General features: G+C 32.4%; 2 protein-coding genes across 3 annotated transcripts; both read left to right on the plus strand.

The window, feature by feature from the left end:
- Positions 1 to 2,882: 2,882 nt before the first annotated feature.
- Positions 2,883 to 6,387, plus strand: LOC134229091 (uncharacterized). The gene is made up of 7 exons (XM_062710798.1): positions 2,883 to 3,137; positions 3,244 to 3,654; positions 4,991 to 5,179; positions 5,376 to 5,501; positions 5,621 to 5,734; positions 5,920 to 6,028; positions 6,124 to 6,387. Exons 1-7 carry the CDS (start codon positions 3,029 to 3,031, stop codon positions 6,317 to 6,319), a joined length of 1,254 nt encoding a protein of 417 aa, XP_062566782.1. The 5' UTR covers positions 2,883 to 3,028; the 3' UTR covers positions 6,320 to 6,387.
- Positions 6,388 to 19,583: 13,196 nt separating this feature from the next.
- On the plus strand, positions 19,584 to 22,611 carry LOC134229092 (uncharacterized). Of its 2 annotated transcripts, none has more exons than XM_062710800.1 (5): positions 19,584 to 19,699; positions 19,809 to 20,212; positions 20,391 to 20,579; positions 22,113 to 22,238; positions 22,377 to 22,611. In XM_062710800.1, exons 2-5 carry the CDS (start codon positions 20,080 to 20,082, stop codon positions 22,520 to 22,522), a joined length of 594 nt encoding a protein of 197 aa, XP_062566784.1. In that variant the 5' UTR covers positions 19,584 to 19,699; positions 19,809 to 20,079; the 3' UTR covers positions 22,523 to 22,611. The 2 variants fall into 2 exon arrangements, with proteins under 2 accessions (XP_062566784.1, XP_062566785.1); XM_062710801.1 differs by having other exon boundaries at positions 20,391 to 20,543.
- Positions 22,612 to 23,575: the final 964 nt, after the last annotated feature.

Consider the following 23,575-nt stretch of genomic DNA (forward strand, 5'->3'; position numbering starts at 1 on the left):
CCACACTGACGACTGTTTATGCAGATAAAAAACTCACTACAGTTGATATCAAGGGGAGCACAGTACGATCAAAAGGTTTGTTTCTTATAGAACCACCTATACCCTGGAAATGTTTCTTGTTTGAAAATTGTTCGTTAGTGTAGACATTAAAATTGTGTCAATATTTGATCTTACTTAAACAGAATTTTTTTTTAATTTTTCAAAACTTTTATAGATACATGTAGGCCTAGTGTATATAGAAATTGATGTTAATTTATATCAATATGATTTTAAAGAAATACTTCCTCGGTAATTTTCATTTAAAAAAAACACCCGTCGACTTTAAATCCGAATGTTTCTCTTGCTTGTTATTGGACTTGTGGTAGCCCTGACTATGATGATCGGAATATATCTATTACAGAGAAGGTACGTCTTCTATTCATATATTCATGGAAAATATAGTTTACTGAATATAATTACATGCAGGCAAATATATGTATTCCTGTTCTGTTTTACTGGGATTTATGCAAAAGTGAAGTGTCCTTCTGTCTTTCTGCTTGTTTGCATGTTTGTGTTTAAATCCCAGTCTAACTTAATATTTTTCTGCATTTTCCTTCAAATTGCCATAAATTGACATAAAAGTGCATAATTCTGTATATCTACTTATCAAGCAAATAATGCTGAAAGGAAATTATCATCATTTTCTGCTTTTGTATATTACTGTTTATACATATATATTATATCAGGGATCTACTGTATAGTGTAATAGTACTCTGGCTTATAGAATTTAAATATATTAATGTTTCTGATGAATAAATGATTTAAGGTAGTCCGATCCTCAGGTTTATAAAATTAGCAGTTAAGTAATCAAAAAGACTCAAAACATATATATGAATCCACAAAGTTATGTAAATTTATCTGCAGTAATTCTTTAAAAGTTAAAGATTAAGGTTAATCATATTATATGGGGAAAATTGTCAAACCTCAAATAATTTTGCAGAAAAAGGAATATCAGCAATGTATTTGCAAATTGATCAACAAAAATATTTTAGTTGAAAAAACGATATGTATCCAGGCATTAAGAAAAATTGTCATGAATTTTATACTTCTTTGGTATTTTTTGTCTTATATTTCCGTCATGTATTCTATAATACATAGTGTAAAAGGCTTTTGCTATCATTGCAAGACACCACAAATCACATCTTATTTCATATCATGCTAATAAGCATTGGTATCTAAGGCTGAATTCAAGAAAATCCTAATTCTCTAAAACGGTATTAATTTGTTTTCCTTTTAAAGGATACAAATGTCAAAATGTGTAAACCTTGACGTTGGGAGAGACTTTTGTCCAGTATCAGTCCGAGAAACTAAAATTAGACAGAGGGCCTAGGGGCTGATACAGAATGTTTGTCGAAAAAGGTATGTTTAATTACATACAGCACATCTCAATTTGAGAAAAATGAAACGCATAAGATACTGAGTATTGCACAAATTCTGTTTCATGTGAATACATAAATGTATCTGCTAATACACATGTAACAGGGTGCAATTGGTTTCAATGGGAATTCCAATAGATTGTTGGAAGACCTGGTCTCAAAAAAAACAAAACCAAAAAAAAAAAAAAAAAACAGAGGCCCATGGGCCACATCGCTCACTTGAGTAACTTTTGTGATGCAGTTCTTTACCAGATTTCGCCTCTTCTTATATCTATTGTGGCCCGTTACCCCCCTCCCCCGTCTTGATTTTAATAATTTAGAATCTACACTATCCCAGGCTTCCACCTAAGTTTCAGCTTTCCTGGCCCACTGGTTTTTGAGAAGAAGATTTTTCCTATATATTACTATATAAAAATCGGATTCCCTATTGTGGCCCCGCCCTACCCCGGGGGTCATGATTTTAACATTTAAAGATTCTACACTACCCCAGGATGATTTCAAATATGTTTCAGCTATCCTCGCCCACTGGTTCTTAAGAAGAAGATTAGATTTTTAAAGATTATTCCTATGTATTTCTATGTAAAACTTGGATTTCCTATTGTGGCCCCGCCTACCCCCGGGGGTCAGGATTTTAACAATTAAGATATTACACTACCCCAAGATGCTTTCACGTAAGTTTCAGCTTTACTGGCCCAATGGTTCTTGAGAAGAAGATTTTTCAAGATTCTTCCTATATATTTCTATGTAATACTTGGATTTCCTATTGTGGCCCCGCCCTACCCCCGGGGATCATGATTTTAACAATTTAATATCTACACTACCCCAGGATGATTCCATATAAGTTTCAGCTTTTGAGGCCCGGTGGTTCTTGAGAAGAAGATTTTTAAAGATTTGTTCTATATATTTCTATGTAAAACTTGGATTTCCTATCGTGGCCCCGCCCTACCCCAGGGGGTCATGATTTCAACAATTTAGAATTTACACTACCCCAGGATGCTTCCACATAAGTTGCAGCTTTCCTGGCCAAGTGGTTCTTGAGAAGATTTTTTAATGATCCCACCCTATTTTTGTCTTTTCTTGATCATCTGCCCTTGGAAGGGGACCTGGCCCTTTATTTTAACAATTTAAACTCCCCATTCCACAAGGATGCTCTGTACCAAGTTTGGTTAAAATTGGCTTAGTGGTTATTGAGAAGAAGTTGAAAATGTGAAAAGTTTACTGACGGACGGACAGACGGACAGACGGCTCAGGTGAGATAAAAACAACATAGATATTGTCAATCAGAAACTCAAGCACCTTCAAACATTCTAATGTAAAGCTCAGAATACTTGTGTGTACAATCAAATTTTTTTAACAACATAGTTTTGCAAATGACCACTGACAAAGTTAGTAAATTTAAGAGTTCAATTTTTACCAAAAAGCCTAAAAAAATCGTGTACACATTTGGAAGTGTAATCATAACCAGGAAAATAAAAGCTACATTAGCCTACGCACTGTATGAGGAGTCCTACATATTCCAGCACGCTTTCATCATAGTTTGAATACAAATAATTTACCCCATAAAATCCAAGAAAATATTTCATTTAATCTTGATAAGGAAATATAATGTCCTAATGCTGGAAATTACTGACAGGGACTTCCTCTTGTCGTTGTCATTTAACAGAAAGATGGCTGTGACGAGAAGATATCTTCCTTTTATATTCATCACAATTCTCTATCAAGGTAAGTTATAGATGTGCTAATAAGAGTTTGTATCTTTTTAAAAAATATTTTCATAAAAAACAGGTTTATTTATAATTAATTTTTCTTTTCCCTTATTTAATTATAGATATGATTAAAGCCATTGAGGTTAAACAAACTAAATGCCAGAGAGTGGTACATCGCGTAGCAGAAAGGACAAATTATATGAAGTGTGGCTCTGATGAAGTTATCTACGTTAAGAACCAGGCTATAACATCAGGTTCTGTTTCTGTTGGTGACCAAGAAAAATCATGTGCTGCAAATTTGGAAAAGGGGGTGTGTACCAGGTCCCTACCACTCGACAGCTCTAACAGTGATGGGACGCCTTTTATTGCTGCAACCAGCTGTAACTTAAAAAATACATGTGTTTTGAATGAGAATTTACTAAAATACAAAACATTTGACCTTTTCAATGAAAGTTGCCGCAATGAGACCATACTAGAACACAACTGGACCAAGGATTCTTTATTCACTAGTTTTACTTATTTTTGCGTACCAAGTAAGATTTCAAATTTTAAAATAATAACAGTCAGTTTTTAGGGGGAAAAGATAAAGTTTATTTTATCAAGTAGAACATTATTGAATTTAATAAAATAAAAATCATTATTTACAATAAAATTAATTAAAATTAGTATAAGAAACTAGATACGATCTCGTTGCGAGCAACGACAGGTCTTCCGTCCGATTCAGGAAAAAAACCTTGTAAAATCGAACTGAAAAGTGTTTTGAAATTTTGGTCACAAGGAGGATTGAACCCAGGTCGCCAACGTGAATGCGCTTTTTTTCTCTTTTATCCCCAATGCGCAAACCATTAAGCTATTGGGAACACTGCTCTTAATATACTTGTGTATACTTTTGCAACAGTATACCTGTCTAATCATTATAAAAGGCGGACCACTATTGATAATTTCGCGCCAAACGCCACGAGTAAATATTTGCGCCTTTTCTTTGGACTGATCTATTAAATAGGTGTGATAGTTTCAATGAAAGTAAATAAATAAACCGTTCTTATCGCCTTTATTTTATTTCAACGTTAATAAAGTTTATTTAACACATTGTACACATTACATATCGTACCCAGCCCAGTTACACTAAAGCAGTGAAACGGAAATTAAGTTTTAAGATTGACACTGAATTGCAACGTACTACAACGTGAAAGTCCAAGTAGTTTTTCATATTTCATGTATCCTTATGTCAGAATGGTTTAATCAAACGTTTGCCCCCATAAACCCCTTCGCGAAATGGCGGAGTTGACAGAGACAGCCGCCATATTGGGTCCGCTTCAGATTTTCAAATATTAATATCTAGAGTTCAGATTACCCAATATTCAAACAACTTATATAGTAAGCATCAGTAAAAGGGTTTCTATTAACATTCCAAAAATAAATGAAAAATATTGAAAAACAAAAAAGTTAGAAAATACGCTTTTTTCAATTTGCATATCCTAACGACAGGAAGTATTGACGACGAACGAAAGGTCGCGTCCTGGTTAGTATCTATCACGATCTATAATCCCTGAAAGTTTCACATTGATATCTTTTACCGTTCTTGAGATTAACCACAGACAAAATGTCATTTTAAAATCAGGAAATGTCCCGTAACTTGGCACCATATTGGAATTTTCAAAAAATCGCTCAGATAGATCAAGTTCACGTTACGACAAATCTTTTCTGAAAATTTCATGTCATTCCATCCAGTAGTCTTCGAGAAATCGCGTGCACAAAATTTTGGGAAAAAAAATAATAAAAAGAATAATAATAAGAAACAGTAGATATAAGGTCTTCCGTGAAGACGGAAGACCTTAAATACATTTGTACATGTTCTTTTTTCCCTAGAGAACCTTTTATTCAATTTATTGGAAAGTAATCGGAACACTATAAAAACCTCCAGAGAAATTCATTTGGTCATGGACGATTTCTATGGAAACATTACATGTGAAATGAAGGGAACAATACATCTCTTATCCATACTGGAGCTGACAGAAGCCAATCTGACTCTATATAGAGATGGGGAAAAATTATACAGTAAGATGATGGTTTGCTTTCAAGAAAACAAGTTCTATAATTTATATATACGATACCTATTCTGCTTAAATTTTGTATCTTCAAAAGAAAAGTTCATATAATTTTTCCAAAAAAAAGAATACATTTAGTATTCAATGATTAATCTTTATAATGCTTATATTTCGCAACATGAAATCAGTGTATATTTGTCTTTCAGGTAATGGTAACAGATGCGTATACGGTACTAACATCACCTTAAACAACGATTTTAATACCAATAACACTCGATACATTATTAAAATACATACAGAACTGGAGGGAAGAGTTTGGATACATCTCCAAGGTACTATTACATCTTATATCCATTGTATGAAAATTTTACTGCATAAGAATTCATTTTACCAATAAATCAATGTCAAGACATGTAGGTTCCTTGTTACAAAATGGTTCCATTGCTTTAAGGACATTTGGAAATGGACTGCAGTAGGAAATCAGAACTTAACACATTGAAGACTGTTGATACGGACAAAAATCTTACTACATTTAATATTAACAGGAAAACTGTACGATCAAAAGGTTTGTTTGTAAATTGTTCGTTAGTGTGTAGACATTAAAAATGTTTCAATGTCGCATCTTGCTCAAACAAAATATTCTACATGTATTTATCAAATTTTTAATAGAAATAAGTTTTTTCCTTTCTTTCTATTTATTTAACTTAAAAAGGAAAACTCTTTCATTTTTATCCAAAAATTACTTTCTAGGAAAAATATCCGTAGACCTCAAATCCGACAACCGGATGTTTCTCCTGCTTTTTATTGGACTTGTGGTAGCCCTAACTATTATGATCGGAATATATCTATTACAAAGAAGGTAATATTATGCATGGAGAAATAATCACATGACCTAAAAACACATGCATATTTCTCATTTGATTGAATGTTCATATTTGAATCGTTTCTTTATAGAAAAGACAAAGAGAAACTTAACGAGATAACTCTTCAAACCGACAGAATCTCAATAAACTTCACGGAACATGGTCATGTCTCTGAGATGGCAGCTGACAGAGCTACAGGCGAAGGAAATATTTACTCCGAAATATCCTCTACAAGAGAAAATTTACTGCATTCGGAGAATGACACGCAAACTCAAGATATTAACTGATATCAATGAAATTGCATTCAAAAATGGTTTAAATGCAATTAAGAACAAAAAATGAAACAGGATCAAATGTACATGTGTTAAGAGGGACAAATAACAACACTTTTTACAGAATATTCGTATTTTAATTAGGCTGAAAATTATCCTTCCGAGTTATGTCTACATATATTTCCGTATGTGTATTGTTTATCTATTTATACTGAATATTTATATTTACTTCCCAGATTCGGATGCTTAATAATTTTTTATATTACAGAGTTTTGTTAAAAATCAAATCGCTAGACTCTTCATATAATGAGATAAGCGTCTGCAATGTTAATCACCTGTTTCATCTATTTAAGTGACAATTGTTTTCATATGCATGATAAAATGAAAAGGCATTTTCCTTTTAAAACTAATCTATTGTTTTAGTTTGTTTTAAAATTAGAAGTAAGAAATCTAAAAATACATGTAAATTTGTTAGCCTACATTACTCTTTACTACAACTAATAATGCTGATAGGAAACTTGATTATCATCATTTTCTGCTTTTGTTTATTACTGTTTATTCAAATGTATACCAGAGGTATATATACTATAGTATATAGGTGTCTGTGTATACAGTGACTTAGAATATAAATATATTAATTTTTCTGGTGAATAATGATTTTAAAAACTTCGACATGTAGCAGAAATACTTATACTTTTTCAAGTCCAATTTGTCATGGTTTTCATGATTTTGAAAGGGCAATAAATTTCAAAATTTGGAAGAGGTACCTCTTCTCATCAAACCAAACCTAGGTTGTCTGCTTCTTTCCCAGGAGCGGAGAAGAATTTCAAAGAATCATTCCATATAATCAAGTCCCGTTAAGACCTTGACGATGGAAGAGACTTTTTTCAGTATCAGTCTGAGAGACCAATATTAGCCAGAGGTATTTAGGGCTGATACAGGATGTTTTGTCGAAAAGAGTATATTTTATAACATACTTAGTAATAAAATACAGCAAATCTCAACTTTAGAAAATGCCATTAAATATTAAGATAACGAACAGTATTCAAACTCAAAGTCCATTTGAATAATACACATCGACAGCAGAGCAAATACGGATCTCAAAAACACCAAGGTGGGGTCAGGTGCCAAGGAGGAGTAAGCATCCCCTGTCGACTGATTACTCTCGCCGTATGCTTCTTGTCATGCTTAGGTAAAAACAGAAACATTCCTGAGACAGTTCAATGTGAAAATAGTGGCCAAGTAATTGGTATATAAAACGTCAGTTAGCATCTCACTTAATGATAGGTTGTATTTGATGACAAGGTCATTCTATCGACCATACCTTGCGAAATGATGACTTTAAACGAGATATTCTTGTTTCGACAACTTGTTTGACAATAACTGACCTCGTTTTAAAAATTTCATGCTCTGGCGTATCGAATCAACTGAGATATATAAACCGTGTATACAGGTGATAAACGTATATTGCTGCATAAGACAGGGAAGTGGACAATTGAAAAGTTAAAGTCACCACGTTTATCATAGAGCTTGGTTGTTAAATTACCATTAACGTCTTTTTCAAGTAAAATATCCAAGTATGAAGCAGATGTGTCAGATTCTGTGGTATCTTTTATTTCAAGCTCACAATTCGTCGTCGATATATCTAAATGTCGAGTTGAAGGCCACGACTCGGTGCTTCGTTTAATAATTTATTAACGATCCAAAAATTGGCGTTTTCTACACGATCTGGATGTCGGCGTGGACAGTGCAGAGTCCCCTTTGCAACTCACGATCATGTATAAAACAACCAATTTATCGCAACAATGAAATAGACAATAAATATGATGAATTACTCTAAACAGAAGAACATAATTGATATAACAGAATAAGAATTAATACGTTCGATCAGGCACAGACGGCATCAAATGTCTTGCGGTCAATGTCTATTATATTCTAATTAGCACTATCAAGGAACTTCAATATAATTGTCACTCAAAAATCGGGTCATTCCGCACGGTCACACTCGAATAGATTTTGAGCTCAATACTGTACGTTATCTCTATATATTTCATCACTAATCGTCGTCCTTATTATTATTCAGGACAAAAAAAGTTATAAGGGATAAAAGTTTCTTTTTCAAAGTATTCCAACTTTATCTACTAGAATACTGAGTAACGGTTAAGTTATTTGGGGTACTAGGAAAATCAAATGGCGCAAAGCAAACCTTGTGGAACAAAGAACTACGCGCGCCAACTCTTGATTCTCGTCTATAATTTACAACCAGATAATTTTTAAAATAGGAATGACAGTTTGGCAATAAAGTCTTTGTTTAACAAAAAAAAAAAAAACAGTTCAATGGTGATTAATTAATTAAAATAATACCAGTGTTAAATAGTAAAGTATTCCAAATTTCAGTCCTTGAAAGAATGGGGTAGACGATATTTTGCACTAAAATCGGGCCTAAAAGCATCACCATAATTATTTTGAAATAGTCTTGGATATGAATAAATGTTTCTTTTCTTATGTTTTACGCATATAAGATTAAAGATGTATAGTAGTAAAATATAATGTTTAAGTTGAAAAACCGCTTAGAAATTTGCTGAATTTTGCTGAAATAATTAAGATTTTTATTGTTTTTTGTCTATAAACATATGTAACCCCCCTCCCACCCCCCGTGAAACACAAAAAGGTTTGGTGTGAATTTGTGAAATGATAGTCCATATTACCTGTAAAAAGGAATTTGTGTTTCATTGGGGGAGAGGAGATGTTTTTAAAATATATCTCGTTTCCCGTTGATTTCTACAGACCTGCCTACCCTTTTCATTCCAAGGGTGTAATTTCAGTAAATTTTTGGTGGAATTTTAGAGGTTAAAGCGTAATCAATCATGTTTTCCTATTTTGTTGCTTTACTCTTATTCCGTATGGCGGGTTTTCTTGGCGGGTGTAAAATTTAGCGTTTTGCCTGCTTTGTTTTGCCAATAATTTTGGCGTAATTTATTTTAGCGGACACAGGGTTTCAATTCTCTGCAGATGAACACTAAGAAGAGTACTGACTATTTTAGCGATTTAAAGTTTAGCGGGCTACCATCAAAATGCCAAATTTTAAAATAATCTATTATCAAAAATGTGTTGTAAAATACCACTATCCTATAATAAACTCAAACCAACCGTACACCCTTAATGAAGCATATGGTCCGTTTGCATCAACTATCAAATCACTTAATAGAAGGCTTGCGTTTGCATGTTTACACAAATCGTACATAAAAACAATGTATTGTATCTTTTTAACACTCACATTTCTGTTATCTTGTTCTAAGTAACGTTAAAATAAACAAAATTGAGCATAGAAATGGCTGTACTTATTGCAATATCATTTAGTAGTTAATGTACGATATTGAACTAGTCCTCTATCAATTACTTTTATTGGAACTTCTCATTTCATTTTAGCAGGTCGTACTTTGACTCTAAATTTAGACGTTCATTATGGATTTTAAACCAAAATATCAAAAGCGTAAAATTAATGTAAGTGGCGTAATAGCGTAATTTTGTGGTAAAAAGCGGAAGAAATACGCCAAAAGCGGAAGGGTAGGCAGGTCTGTTTCTATAGTGAAAACTGGAGTTTTACCAACATTTTACAGTTATCTCTCGTGGTTTTCCTAAAGAATTTATGCTTTATGAAAATCCATATATATGTGAACAATCATTCAAATATGTTAACTTTCGACTTGGAGGTATGCGGGAGAACAATACTATCGTTCGCACTTTTTTTCCATTACAAATTCTAATCCAGGTAGTATATTTATTTTCTGGAGAAAAGACAGGGCATTCATATCTTTTTAACAAAAGCATTACTTGTGACAAGACCTTTGGATTGTATTATGATAGATATTTGGTCTCATGACCTTAACCTTGAAATGTGATGCAGTTCTTTAAGAAAACATTCTAGATTGCACTTCAGCTTTTATTAGCTAAAAAGACTTTTTTTTCATTTTCTTTTTGGTAAATTGTTATGTAATAAAAAATATTCAAAATTATTAATTTTTTTGGTTGCATCACTGGGTGAAAAGTCCAGTTTCCGCAAAACTGAAACTATATGGAAACCTTGCTGAAACTTGGCGTTGAAGTTTCCTGTATGGTTTCCGCAATGCGGAAACTATATATTAGTTTCAGCAAGTTTCTGTAGGGTTTCAGTATGCTGAAACTATTAGATTTGTTTCCAAATAGTTTCCGCAAAACGGAAACCAATGTAAATTTTAATGAAATGTCAATTTAACGATACTTTTTAGTTTCAGTAGGTTTCAGTTTCCGGAAACTATTGATTTCGATTCCATATGGTTTCCGCATGCTGAAACCGAACTGAAACTTTTTCTTTTCTTTTTTTTCAAATGGGTAAAAAAATCAATTCAAATGATTTTTTTTCCGATTGAGTTCGATTCCATATGGTTTCCGCATGCTGAAACCGAACTGAAACTTTTTCTATTTTTTTTTCAAAAGGGTAGAAAAATCAACTCATTATAATCTTTACTATTGATTTTGATTCTGTATGGTTTTCGCATGCTGAAACCGAACTGAAACTGTTTTTTTATTATTTTTTTTTTCAAAAGGGTAGAAAAATCAACTCATATCATATTTTTATTTATTTATACATTTTAAAAAATGGTTTTATTTTTAAATACCAGGTATCTACTACTTCATATTCAGATTTTGATATGTGCTCTGTGTAAACTTACACATACCGATATTGATATCAATGATAAGCACTTTATACAAGATCCTTGCTTCATATTAATTTATTTCATATTGTGCTGAAAAAATATCATTTTTAAACAAAATCGATTCCTCTCACCAGGATTTTCTACATTACCCAACTCGAGACTCCCCCTCCGGAATTAATTCTTTTCATAACATACATTATTTTCACAAAATATTACTTCCGTATGAGAACAAATCAAGGGTTATATATGGAGGTTCCTTTGTCTACAATTACATTTAATGTTAATTTGTTTAAAAAAGAAAATTACTGTGTCTTCATGGTGTATGAAATACAGATAATTACGAGAGCGAATGTTTACATTATCTGAGATAGCAAGTTTTGCATTTAAATTTCTTATACATGTATCTATATTCCTGAATGGAAAATTATCATTTCAATAATTCAATTTGTTAACAACACATACTGACTAGGAAGCCGTTTTACTATTCAGTGTTCAACATAGATATATAGTGCAATAGTTACTAGTTGTTTTTTTATAATTACATTGATTTAATATCTACATATATGTATTTTTATCTCCGTTCTCATGAATACATGTTATTCGTTTAATAGGCGTTAATCTTATTCGAAAGCCGCGGGTAAATATTGCAAGAAAACATGTCCTAGCCTGAACATTTGATGCCATGGTTCTTAAGATCTGCAGCATATTATGTCAATCTAATTAAAATTAAATCGTCTCATTTGTTACCCAAATGCTTATTCGCACGAGGAAGACTTATTAATGTAAAAAGTCTGTTTTTGTGAAACAATACCCTGGGAACGAATGGAAAATCTCATTTTAATTAGATTGCAAGTTATGTGTAGGCATTTTATTTATTTATTTATTTTTCAAATATCTTGCTTTCGTGATGTTAATTAATGCAATATTACTGAAAACGCGGTACCTATACTTTTTAGTAATATGTTCAATTATATTCGTATTGAGATGTATAATGTGCTATATATTTGTGATTCAGAACACACTTTTTAAAAAAAATAAAAGTAGTATGTAAGTTGATCAAATTTTCAATCCTTTTCTTTGAACCCCACTCGCGGGCACCTGTCCTCACGTGCCACAGGTGGGGAGACACGTGTCGCGAAGACACCTGCTACCGTGTTGGTGTATTTTTTGTATATTCTATGTGGATTGAGAGGTTTTTCTACCTTAGAGGAACAATGGGCTGTGACCAGGCGTATTATATACATACAGTACATGGTATACACAGTATAGTCACTAGTAATGACCCCAAGGTGTCTGAACATTCAACTTTTAAAAAATTAAAAAAAATCCCACACAAACTATATATATATATATAACTTCACCTAAATCAAACAAATAAGATTGTTTTATAAAATATTTTATATAAAATGTTTCATATAAGCTATTAAGTTTATTATGTGTTGGTGATTAAAAGAAAAAAAGGAAAAACCTCTCAGATATTTATCTATAGATAAATCTAATAAATAATAAAAATAATCTACAGGTAAGGAGAATATTTTCTAGTTCAATGACTATTTAAGAAAATTCAATAGTATTTTACAATTTCTCCACAAAAAAATCGGCAATCACAAAAAAATCGACAATTAATGGTATTCCTTGTTTGCCACCATTGTAAACTTCAATATTGAAAATATTTAGAGATCGATGACACGCAACCTAATGAAAACAAAGTCTATGAATTTTATTTCATAACTTTTTTCTCTAGGTTATTTCTAAGTACACAATAAAACAACGCTTTATTTCTAATTTAGAGTCCAAAACAGAAAAGTGTGAGGTTATTACAATAATAAGGAAAAGATAAAAAAAAAAGATAAATACATTTAGTAAGCAACAATATACATGACATGTGTAAAGGACTATGACTACTATTACATGATATCATTTATAAATTTGCCCGCAAAATTAAGAGTTTCCGTATCTTCTGTATTGAGTAATAACCAATAATTTTTTTGTTCATCATCTAATGCTGAGAAGCAGCGCTATTTACTATTTTAAAATTGTACATGTAGATATTTTCTGAGATTGAAATTTTTAACAATTGATTAATAATTCTTATAACCCCAATTTTGCTTTTGAGTTTCACAAAAGTATAAAAAGCAATACCAGAGAGAGAGAGAGAGAGAGACAGAGACTCATACAACACATTCTAATATAGTTTGTAATTTTTTCCTTCGTTTTATTTAAGTTACGAAGGTCAAAATTAATCATTATATAATTCACTATATAACAATGATTATAAACTTACACGTACTTTGTTAATTTATCTATTCTATTTTAGGATACAAATAATAATGTATCCCGTAGATTAAGATTTAAAAAAAAAACCATATAAACATAAATTTGCAGACTTGTGATAAAGTTTTAACCAGCTAATTCGTATCGCTTACTAGAAAGGGGGGGGTTAAAATCGCTCTTGTTTGTGGATAATATGCCATCAGCATAACTTTGTTGACTTGTATACTTTTTTTACACAATAATCTAAGTACATGTGTATATGATTTTCAATCTATTTGTAAAAATATGGACAGTCCGTTTCAACAATTACCATAATCATAATAATCATGATAATAAGGGACTTAAAATACGGTTTTATACCAAAATTCGATTCCATGATCAATTTTATTTAAGCATTTAAAACTGACAGGTTCATTCTGTTGTCATAAATGCAAGGACGTCTGCAATTAAAACGTAAAAAAAAATATTGCCAAAAGAGAAATTCAAAATTTCCGTAGAGACTGACATTCAATCACTAGGTGGCGTATCGCGATAGAATGCTTCTCTCTCATTGGTTAGATTTTTAGTAGAAGAAAGACGGACAAAATGGCGAAGAAAACACCAAAAACTTGCTCAAGAAAAACAACAGAGATGAGAAGATCTTTTGACTCCACACAGAAGAAAGGCACCTCAAACGACAGATTAGATACAGGTAGTTATTTCTTACAGTTCAGAGCACCTTTATTTTTGTTTTAATTGTCTGCAATCGTAAGAATAAAGTTGGGTCAAAACGGCGCGTTCCAAAAATTCAAATCGACCATTGTACAGTTATAATTATTTTGAAAAAGCGCCTTGTAAATCATTCTCAGCTTAGGTTGTAATACGTATAATTAAGTGCTGTTAAAACGGCCGCATGCATTTTGTACCATTGTATTTATCTTGCATGTTTTTCGTATGATTTAGAAAATGTTTTTCTGCATCGTTCCGATCATGTTAAAAAAAAAAAAAATACGTGTTGTAGTATTCCGGAATTTTAAATGTAGGTTGGTTTTAGAGGATAATATCGTTATGAACTTGTATCCGGTGTTTACTTTTTCGGAAAATCGAAAGATTTGCCCCCACGCTTATGTTCTTTCAGAAAAAAGGTGAGCTTTGTTGTTCATTATAACTGCTGGATGTGTTCATTGTTATTCGCAGGAGTAGTTTCTTGAATCCTACATTTATTTTTTGCTGAATTGTTTTTATTATTGATGGAAGACTGTGTTGCACAGTCGAGGAAGGGGTTGAATATATTTTTAACATACATGCAGTCTAGAATCATAAATATTAGACATGTTAGAGGGCATCATGTTGGGAGAATGCCACTGTATTAGAGGGCATCATGTTGGGAGAATGTCATTGTGTAGTATTGTATCACTGTGAAATGCCAATTTGTACATGTTGTATAGTCATGAAAGTAAAATTCCTGAGAACTTGCAGATTTTGGGATATGAAAGTGACTTGATAATTTTCAGAATGCCTCACATTATTCAGGTTGAAGTATTTTATTAAGTTTCATACCATACATTATGATTTTGAAACATTGTCGTACGTGAACAAAATAGTTATACACGAAGATAGTCTAGGGCTGGGACGATCCACCGGTGCACCGATGCATCACAGTATTCACTTTGACGATATACGGATCGATTCATATAATTTAGTATCACGATACCTGACCGCACTTTTTTTAACTTCCAAAAATGTCCGGGCTTTAGAATTCGGAATTTTTAGTCCTTTAGTCTGTATCATCAAGACGTTTAAACAATCAAAAATAAAGTACAAACGTCTTGGTGATACAGAATTCAAAATACAAGCGTCAGAATGGCGTCAGACACGCCGGATTATGTTAAATCAACGAAAACACAATGGCAGTAAGTCGGGTTTCTGTTGAATTAGTTTATTTTTATAATCGGTAATGTTCCGAATTAAATGTTCTACAAAAAATATCTAGTTTTATTTGGTTTTAAATGTATCGTGATATGCATCGTATCGCACCTAAGGTATCGTGATATGTATCGGATCGGCTAAGTTCGGTATCGTCCCAGCCCTAGAAGATACATAAACATCTTTTCTTACAAGGCATAATTATCATTAATTAAATGTGAAATGTTAAAATGATATTTATTTTAAATTAATAGATCAATTGTAATTTCATGCTGACACATATGCATGTTTTGATCTATATGAAACAATCAACACTATTTTAGCAACCTAAAACTTGATTTACCGGTAGTGTGCATGGTGTTATTGTTCATTAGAAATACCATATTTTTATTGTACCTTGTGTATTAAATGTGGTGCAGTTTCTAAATACATGTACATCAGAAATCACAACCATAAAAAATTATTCTCTTGATATGAACAGAACAGTATTTACCTGAAGTGTGTATTATGATAGACTGGAGCTTGATGAAATGGGCAATTGGCCATTTTCAAATTCTTGAGTTACATGTATTGATTCATTATACAGTCATATACTTGTATTTATTTGTTACCCGTTAGAGAACTTTTTATTAATGTGGACACGTCACCAACACAGTCTCATCCGAGGGACCAGTCTCTATGTACTACATTGGATTCAGACCCGTGATGTAGGAGTCAGCTTTTACTCCCCAACTCTAGGCGTGTCGCTCTAACCAATGGCAATGTGACCCATTATGAAAATTTGACATAATACTTTTATGATCTCTAAATTTTATTGACTTGATAAAATGACTGATACACAAATAAGATTTTTGTAATATCTCTGTTTATAGCTGTTTACCATTTGCCATATTTCTATCACTAATTAAATCAGTTTTCAACAATGGCCACTGAAGAGTCCTAGTTCTGTGTTATTATACAAATGATCTTCCCTTGATGTAAAATAGAATATTAAATAAAATAAATTATCAAATGAATTATAATTTTGAATCGGAGAAGGCCTACATATCTTAAACAAACATAATTTAGATGTAGTCTTGCTTTTATGGAAAATTATAACTTATTTAATTTTTCTCACTCTCAGATATAATTGCATTTCAAAATCTTGTAAATTGAGGTTGTGATAGCCTGATAGGACTGCCAATTAGAATTAGACCAGAGTGTGACTGTGTCCATTTTAAAATAATACAATTTCCAATCATTTTTTCTTCTTTGTCATGTGTCCATTAGAATTTTCACTGCCTGTCAGGTGCAGGGGAATGGGCATGCAAGTGGTTTTTGGGACCTTTCTGAGCTCATGCTAAAAACAAAAAAGTTATTACTGTTATGTACTGTACTAACTCGATCTATTTTAATTTCAGATATCCATGGAACAAATCATCTGAAAACTAAATGAGGAGGAAGAATACTTCTGTTAAAAAGCATGTTTTAGTTGTTAGAACTTATGTAACTCTATTTTAGGAAATTAAGGAATAAAGCACCAAGTTTATGTTTTTATTTTCTATTGTTTTCTTAATCTCACTGTATAATATAAAGCTCTCTATTTATCATAGTCAGTGGTTGTCAGTGTGTGTGTTGTGGGGGAGGGGGGGGGGTGTAAGCTGCTTTCCTCTACTTTTTAAGCTTTATATAATATCTTGATATGTTCAGCATTTCCATCAAATTAACAGATGTTAACATTTTCTTAGAAAGTCTCATTTTGCGAGCTACCTACTAAAATTCTCTGATTTATTTAAAATAAGTATTTATAAACAGGCCTATTTATAGGTCACCTTAGTAAACTCAGGTGACCTATTACTATCTGTTTTTGTCTGTCGTGTGTTGACATTTGAACATTTTCAGCTTCTTCCTTGCAATTGCTCAACCAATTTCAACCAATTTTGGTACAAAGCACCTACAATGAAGGGGAACAAAATTTGTAAATATTATGATACCCCCCCCCCATCTTTTTTACTTCTGGACATCAAGCTGTCAAACTGTTGGCATGATTGTAATGAGCACTGAGTCATCTACCATAATTATGAAATTCATGGCCCCAAGGTCAGGGGTTCTAGTACTATGGTTGGTCCATATAGCTCTTTGGAATAAATCAACCATTTATGATGAAAAAAACTTAAGATAACATTTAGAAAATTTTGAAATGTGTGGCCCCAGGGTTAGTGGTTCCTGTGGGGTGGGGTACACAACTGGTGGTTTTAAAATGGAATTGCATTTTATCTTTATTACTCTGGTCTACCTTTGGGTATTGAGTAACCAAAGTAAGCATGTTAAGTGTATAATTATGAAAAACAATGGTGCATCTTCCAAAATTTGGAATTTCATGGCTTTTTGTTTAAAACACAAACCAAATTCAATTGAGTGAAAGTTGTTACATGATACCTATTAGGTCTATTTTGATGAACAAGTAGAATGAAAGAAAATTCCTTAATTTATTCTGAAAATCAGAAACAAATCTATGCATATATATTCAGGTACATTTAAATAAATTCAAGTTTGTTTATTTCATTACCCCTAATCAAGTGTTTAAAAGAGGCATCTTTAATAAACTAATGATATTTTACACTTGATAAATTTTTAGATTTCATTTTAAATCATTCTGATAAAAAAAATGCTTAAAATGTGAAATTAATCAAACAAAAACTTGTACTAGAACAGCATTAGGGACTATGTCCATCAAATTAATATTAGATGTTAGATACTGCCTAAATCTAACAACATCCTGTAGAGTGTCACGTCAGAGGTCAAATTCTATTAACCAATCAAATAGTCAACTGCAAAATTATTGTATATCATATATTGGAACGAATAAGTCTAGAGTTGTTCCGTATTTGACATCTGACGCGACCTTCTATGGGATGTTGTTAGATGTTGTGTAGCGAGTATGCGAGAGGATCTAACATGTTGTTTTATTTGGATTGGGATTTTGTTAAACTATATTTATATATATTTTCAATAGGTTGAAGTAACTGATGAGCAGATCAATCCAACTTGAACATGATATCATTTCTCCAATGATGAAAACAAGTCTCTCTATACTCAAGCATTGATATTTTTAAAGTCAACTGAAACTGGAACAGGACATACATGCAGACTACAGTGATGTGTTGCACAGTTCCGAAAACATGCAGTCACCACTAGCATAAGCATGATAAGTGTAAGTGGGTCATCAAAAAATGAGAACCACTCAGGGACTTTTCTGTTTGTTGATGATGGACTACAAACTGAATTTTTAACAAAGGAATCCTCCTTGGTGCTTATTGGCTACTTATGATGTGAACTTGTGCATTTATTATACCAAGTAATTTTACATTTCCTTGATAATACTAGACTTGCATAAACCGAATTCAGGTTTAGTTGATTGATTGCAGTAATGCAGTTCTAAGTTCCTCTTGCAAGATTATATCTCTGATATATGAGACATCATTAAATGCAGACATTTTCTCTGTCCTCCTGTCGTGACTTGAGGGCTCGGACTTAGCTGTAAACATGTTTATGATGCAAGAGAAAAATGTTCAACCCGATGTATGTAAATGTTGGTAATAACATTAAATATTCTTTGATAACTAGTGTTAGTGTGTTGTTGTTTTTTCCAATATGAGAATTCAGGGGGAAAATGACTTTTGGTTGAAAACCAGGGCTAAATTGTGTAGTCAATACTACAGTTTCCGTTGCGGAAACCTATAGTATACCCTATGTATATCAATATTGTAAACGCATACTTGCCTATACCTCAAGTTTCAGCAAGTTTCTGTTGCGGAAACCATTGGTAAACCATATGTATTTCAACTGTATATGCATACTAAAACCTTGCGTATACCTCAAGTTTCAGCAAGTTTCTGTTGCGGAAACCATTGGTAAACCATATGTATTTTAACCGTATACGCATACTGAAACCTTGCGTATACCTCAAGTTTCAGCAAGTTTCAGTTGCGGAAACCTATGGTACACCATTTGTATTTCAACAGTATACGCATGCTGAAACCTTGCGTATACCTCAAGTTTCAGCAAGTTTCAGTTGCGGAAACTATTTGGATTCGTGGACACCTTTGGTTTCCGCACTGCGGAAACTTGATGAAACTTGAAGTTTCCGCACTGAAACTTTGCAGAAACTATTATTAACCTTAAGTTTCCGCAGAGTTTCAGTAGGGTTTCAGCCATGCGGAAACTGTATTTTTCATCCAGTGCATCACAACCAATAAGGGGGGCAATTTTTTTTTTCTTTTTTTTTTTTTTGAATTTGTCACCTTGTGAACAACTAGGATACTTAAAGCTAAAATGAGGAAAAACGAGTGATATCTTTTTCATGTTATTTTATGTTAAGTGAACTTAGCCATCACTTCATGAAATGTATTCATAAGGAAATTTGATGTCCTAATGCTGGAAATTGAAAGGGATTTCCTCCTGTCATTGTCATCTAACAGAAAGATGGCTGTGACAAGAAGATATTTTCCTTTTATGCTCATCGCAATTCTTTATCAAGGTAAATTATTGATGTACTAATGAGAGCTTGTATCTTTTTTTAATTTTTTTTTTATAATAAATAGGTTAATTCAAATATCATTGATTTCTACTCACTGATTTAATTATAGATATGATTATTTCCACTGGGGTTAAACAAACTAAATGCCAGAGAGTGGTACATCATGTAGCAGAAAGGACAGATATGAAGTGTGGCCCTGGTGAAGTTATCTACGTTAAGAACCAGGCTATAACATCAGGTTCTGTTTCTGTTGGTGACCAAGAAAAATCATGTGCTGCAAATTTGGAAAAGGGGGTGTGTACCAGGTCCCTACCACTCGGCAGCTCTAACAGTGATGGGACGCCTTTTATTGCTGGAACCAGCTGTAACTTAAAAAATACATGTGTTTTGAGGAGTTACTTTACAAAACATTTGACCTATTCAATTCTGAAAGTTGCCGAAATGAGACCAAACTAGAACACAACTGGACCAAGGATTCCTTATTCATTAGTTTTACTTATATTTGCATACCAAGTAAGATTTATACTGTTTTTAAATTTTAGAATTATAATAACAGTCAGTTTTTCGGAGGAAGGGGGAAGAAAAAATATATTTTATAAAGTAGAACAATATAAAATAAATAAAATATTTAAAAAATATTATTTACAATAAAATTAATTAAAATAATATTACAAAATACTTTTTTCCTTAGAGAACCTTATATTCAATTTATTGGAAAGTAATCGGAACACTACAAAAAGATTCAGAGCCATGCATATGGTTACGGACAGTTTCTATGGATACATTACATGTAAAGTGAAGGGGACAATACATCTCTTATCCTTACTAGAGCTGACAGAAGCCAGTCTGACTCTATATAGAGATGAGGAAAAATTATACAGTAAGATGATGTTTTCCCTTCAAGAAAATAAAATGCCCCGCCACAGCATGATATGCCTGTCGATTAATTTAATTATCATAAACAGTTTAAAGTGCAAGAAAATCATGTCAACCTTAATTCTAAGATTTCCATGATTTTTCTGTCTCCTGTGGTGTAGGCATTAATTACATGTATGATAAATATTACATCATAGATTTCTATACTGGTTGTAGACCTTGTCAAATCCCCATCAAATTAAACAATATCAAATTAGTCTTAATAACCTAATCCACGCCAAAAGATTGGCATCAATGGCATATGCTATAAAATGACCAGCAGTTCTGTCTAACTCCCAATGGACACAGATAGAGATGCTCTACAGAAATGATTGAGACAGCTAGCATTCCTACATTGAACTCATTAATCAATCTTTAACTGGATGCTTGTCTACTAATTAATCCCAAGAGATGAATGGATCTGCACTTTCTACCCTAAAACATTTTTAAACCATGATAAACTAATCTGATATATTTTTATATTTAATGTCAGACAGGATTTACTCTGCAATTCATGTGGACAAATGAACATACTGATTCCACCCCATCCCCGAAAATTAGTTTTAATAATATTATATAATATCAGATAAGTTAATTATGCAGTTTTAAATTAGTTTTAATTACTTTTCATCAAATTCATTTTTAAACTTAGACTAGCCAACAAGAACTATTTTTCAATCTAACAGGCTGACACATTTGCCCAATTCCCAAGGAGTATAGATAACACCTGCTTGATCAGGGATGCTCTACCAGTTAGTCCCTCACACTAATCTCATTAATTTTTCTCTAATTTGACAGTCAATTTTCTGTTATAAAAATTCTACTTGACCAGTGCTTGATAATTACACCCATGGGAAAGATGGATTTCTCTTATAACATACATTACATTTGTTAAAGATTGCTGTAAAGTATATGCTGAAAAAATAAGTTTTTTCTTGATTTAATATATTTTAAATAAGGATACTGCAATATTCTTACATTTTGGAATGTGTAATGAAACATATGGAGATATGGAACAGTATTCCAGATCAAAAGTCCATAAAATAATACGAAAAAGGAGCAGAGCAAACACGGACCTCCAAAACATCAGAGGTGGAATCAGGTGCCACGGAGGATTAAATAGTAAAAAGAGTTGTTTTTAATTTACTTTAATTAAAGGTCACGGTGACTTTGAAGTAGGACGCGACACACCCTCTACCTAAGATGCATAAACTGGCTAAGTTTGGTGATTTTAAGTCCAATAATTTTCTAGCTATGAGCCGGACAGGATTTTTCCATATTTGGCTATAACTTCTTAATTAATGGTCAGAGTGACCTACTTTTTGTGCGCAATATAAACCTACCCAAGATGTATCAGCTGATATAATTTGATAACACTAAGCCTATTAGTATTAAAGTTATGAGCCGGACACGAAGAAGCTAACAGACATTTATTATTAAATCATTAATATTTACAGTGTTAATTTTTCACTGCATGTAATCAATATTTGTCTTTCAGGTTATGAGAACAGGGGCGTATACGGTATTAACATCACCTTAAATAACGATTTTGACAGCAATTCCACTCGGTACATTATTAAAATACACACGGGATTGGAAGGAAGAGTTTGGATCCATCTACAAGGTACTAATTACATCTTATATTCATTGTATGTAAATTTTACTGTCTAAGAATTCATTGTAAGTTAGTAAGCAATGGCAAGACGTAAAGGCACCTTACTAAACTACATTTTAGAAAAAGCATGGTTCCATTGCTTTTTAGGACATTTGGAAATGGACTGTAGTAGGAAATCAAAACTTTACACATTGATGACTGTTGATACAGACAAAAACCTTACCACAATTGATACCAGCGGGAACAATGTACTATCAAATGGTATGTTTCTTATAGAACCAGAAATACCATAGAAATGTTCCTTGTTTGTAAATTGCTCGTTAGTGAGTAAACATTAACAATCAATATCAGATCTTACTCAAACAAAATGCTCTATTTATCAATTTTTTCATAGAATAAGAATTGTCCTTATTGACTGGACAGACAGATTGTACTAATTGTAACAGTTTTAAATAACGACACTTCTACGGAATATTCGTATTTTGGGCTGAAAACTATCCTACGTCTACATATATTTCCGTATGACTTATCTATTTATATTGAATATTTACTTCACAGATTCAGATGCTTGATATTTATTTATATTACATGATAATATATTACAGAGTTTTGACAAGATCGAATTAATTCCCTAGACTCTTCTTATAATGAGAAATGATAAACGTTTCTAATGTTAATGATCACGTTTTTCAAGCAATTGTTTTCATATGGTAAAGCTAAAAGGCATTTTCCTTTAAAAACTAGTCTATTGTTTGTTTGTTTTTTAATAAGAAGAAAGAAATCTAGAAATAAATTCGTTGGCCTACATTACTGTGTATACTATACCGGTATATAGACAGTATCTCTAGCAAATATGTCTGAAAGAAAATTATCTTCAGTATCTGCTTTTGTATGAAGGATATGGAGATAACGAACAGTATTCAATATCAAAGTTCATAAAACAGTACAAATAGGAGCAGAGCAAACACAGACCTCTAAAACATCAGAGGGCCATGGGATCAGGTGCCAAGGAGGAGTGAGCATCTCCTGCTGACCGGTCACACCCGCCGTGTGCTCCTTGTCATGATCGGGAAATAACGGAAAAATCCGTCGTCAATTCAGTGTATAAATAATGGAGTGACAATTAGTATAAAAAAACATCAGTCAGCATTTGACTCAATGATAAATTGTATTTGCTGACAAGGTCATTGTATCAACCAAGGAACATACGAAATGATGACTTTAAATGAGTCTGCTGGTATTCTTGTTTCATCAACTTTTTTGTCAATAATTTACCTCGTTCTAGAAATTGTTCATACGTAGAGCATGCTCCTGCCTATCAAATCAACTGAGATATATATACTGTA

Source organism: Saccostrea cucullata, unplaced genomic scaffold (assembly GCF_032062105.1).
Source record: "Saccostrea cucullata isolate Sc308-1 unplaced genomic scaffold, CSIRO_AGI_Scuc_v1 ctg405, whole genome shotgun sequence".
Lineage (NCBI taxonomy): Eukaryota > Metazoa > Mollusca > Bivalvia > Ostreida > Ostreidae > Saccostrea > Saccostrea cuccullata.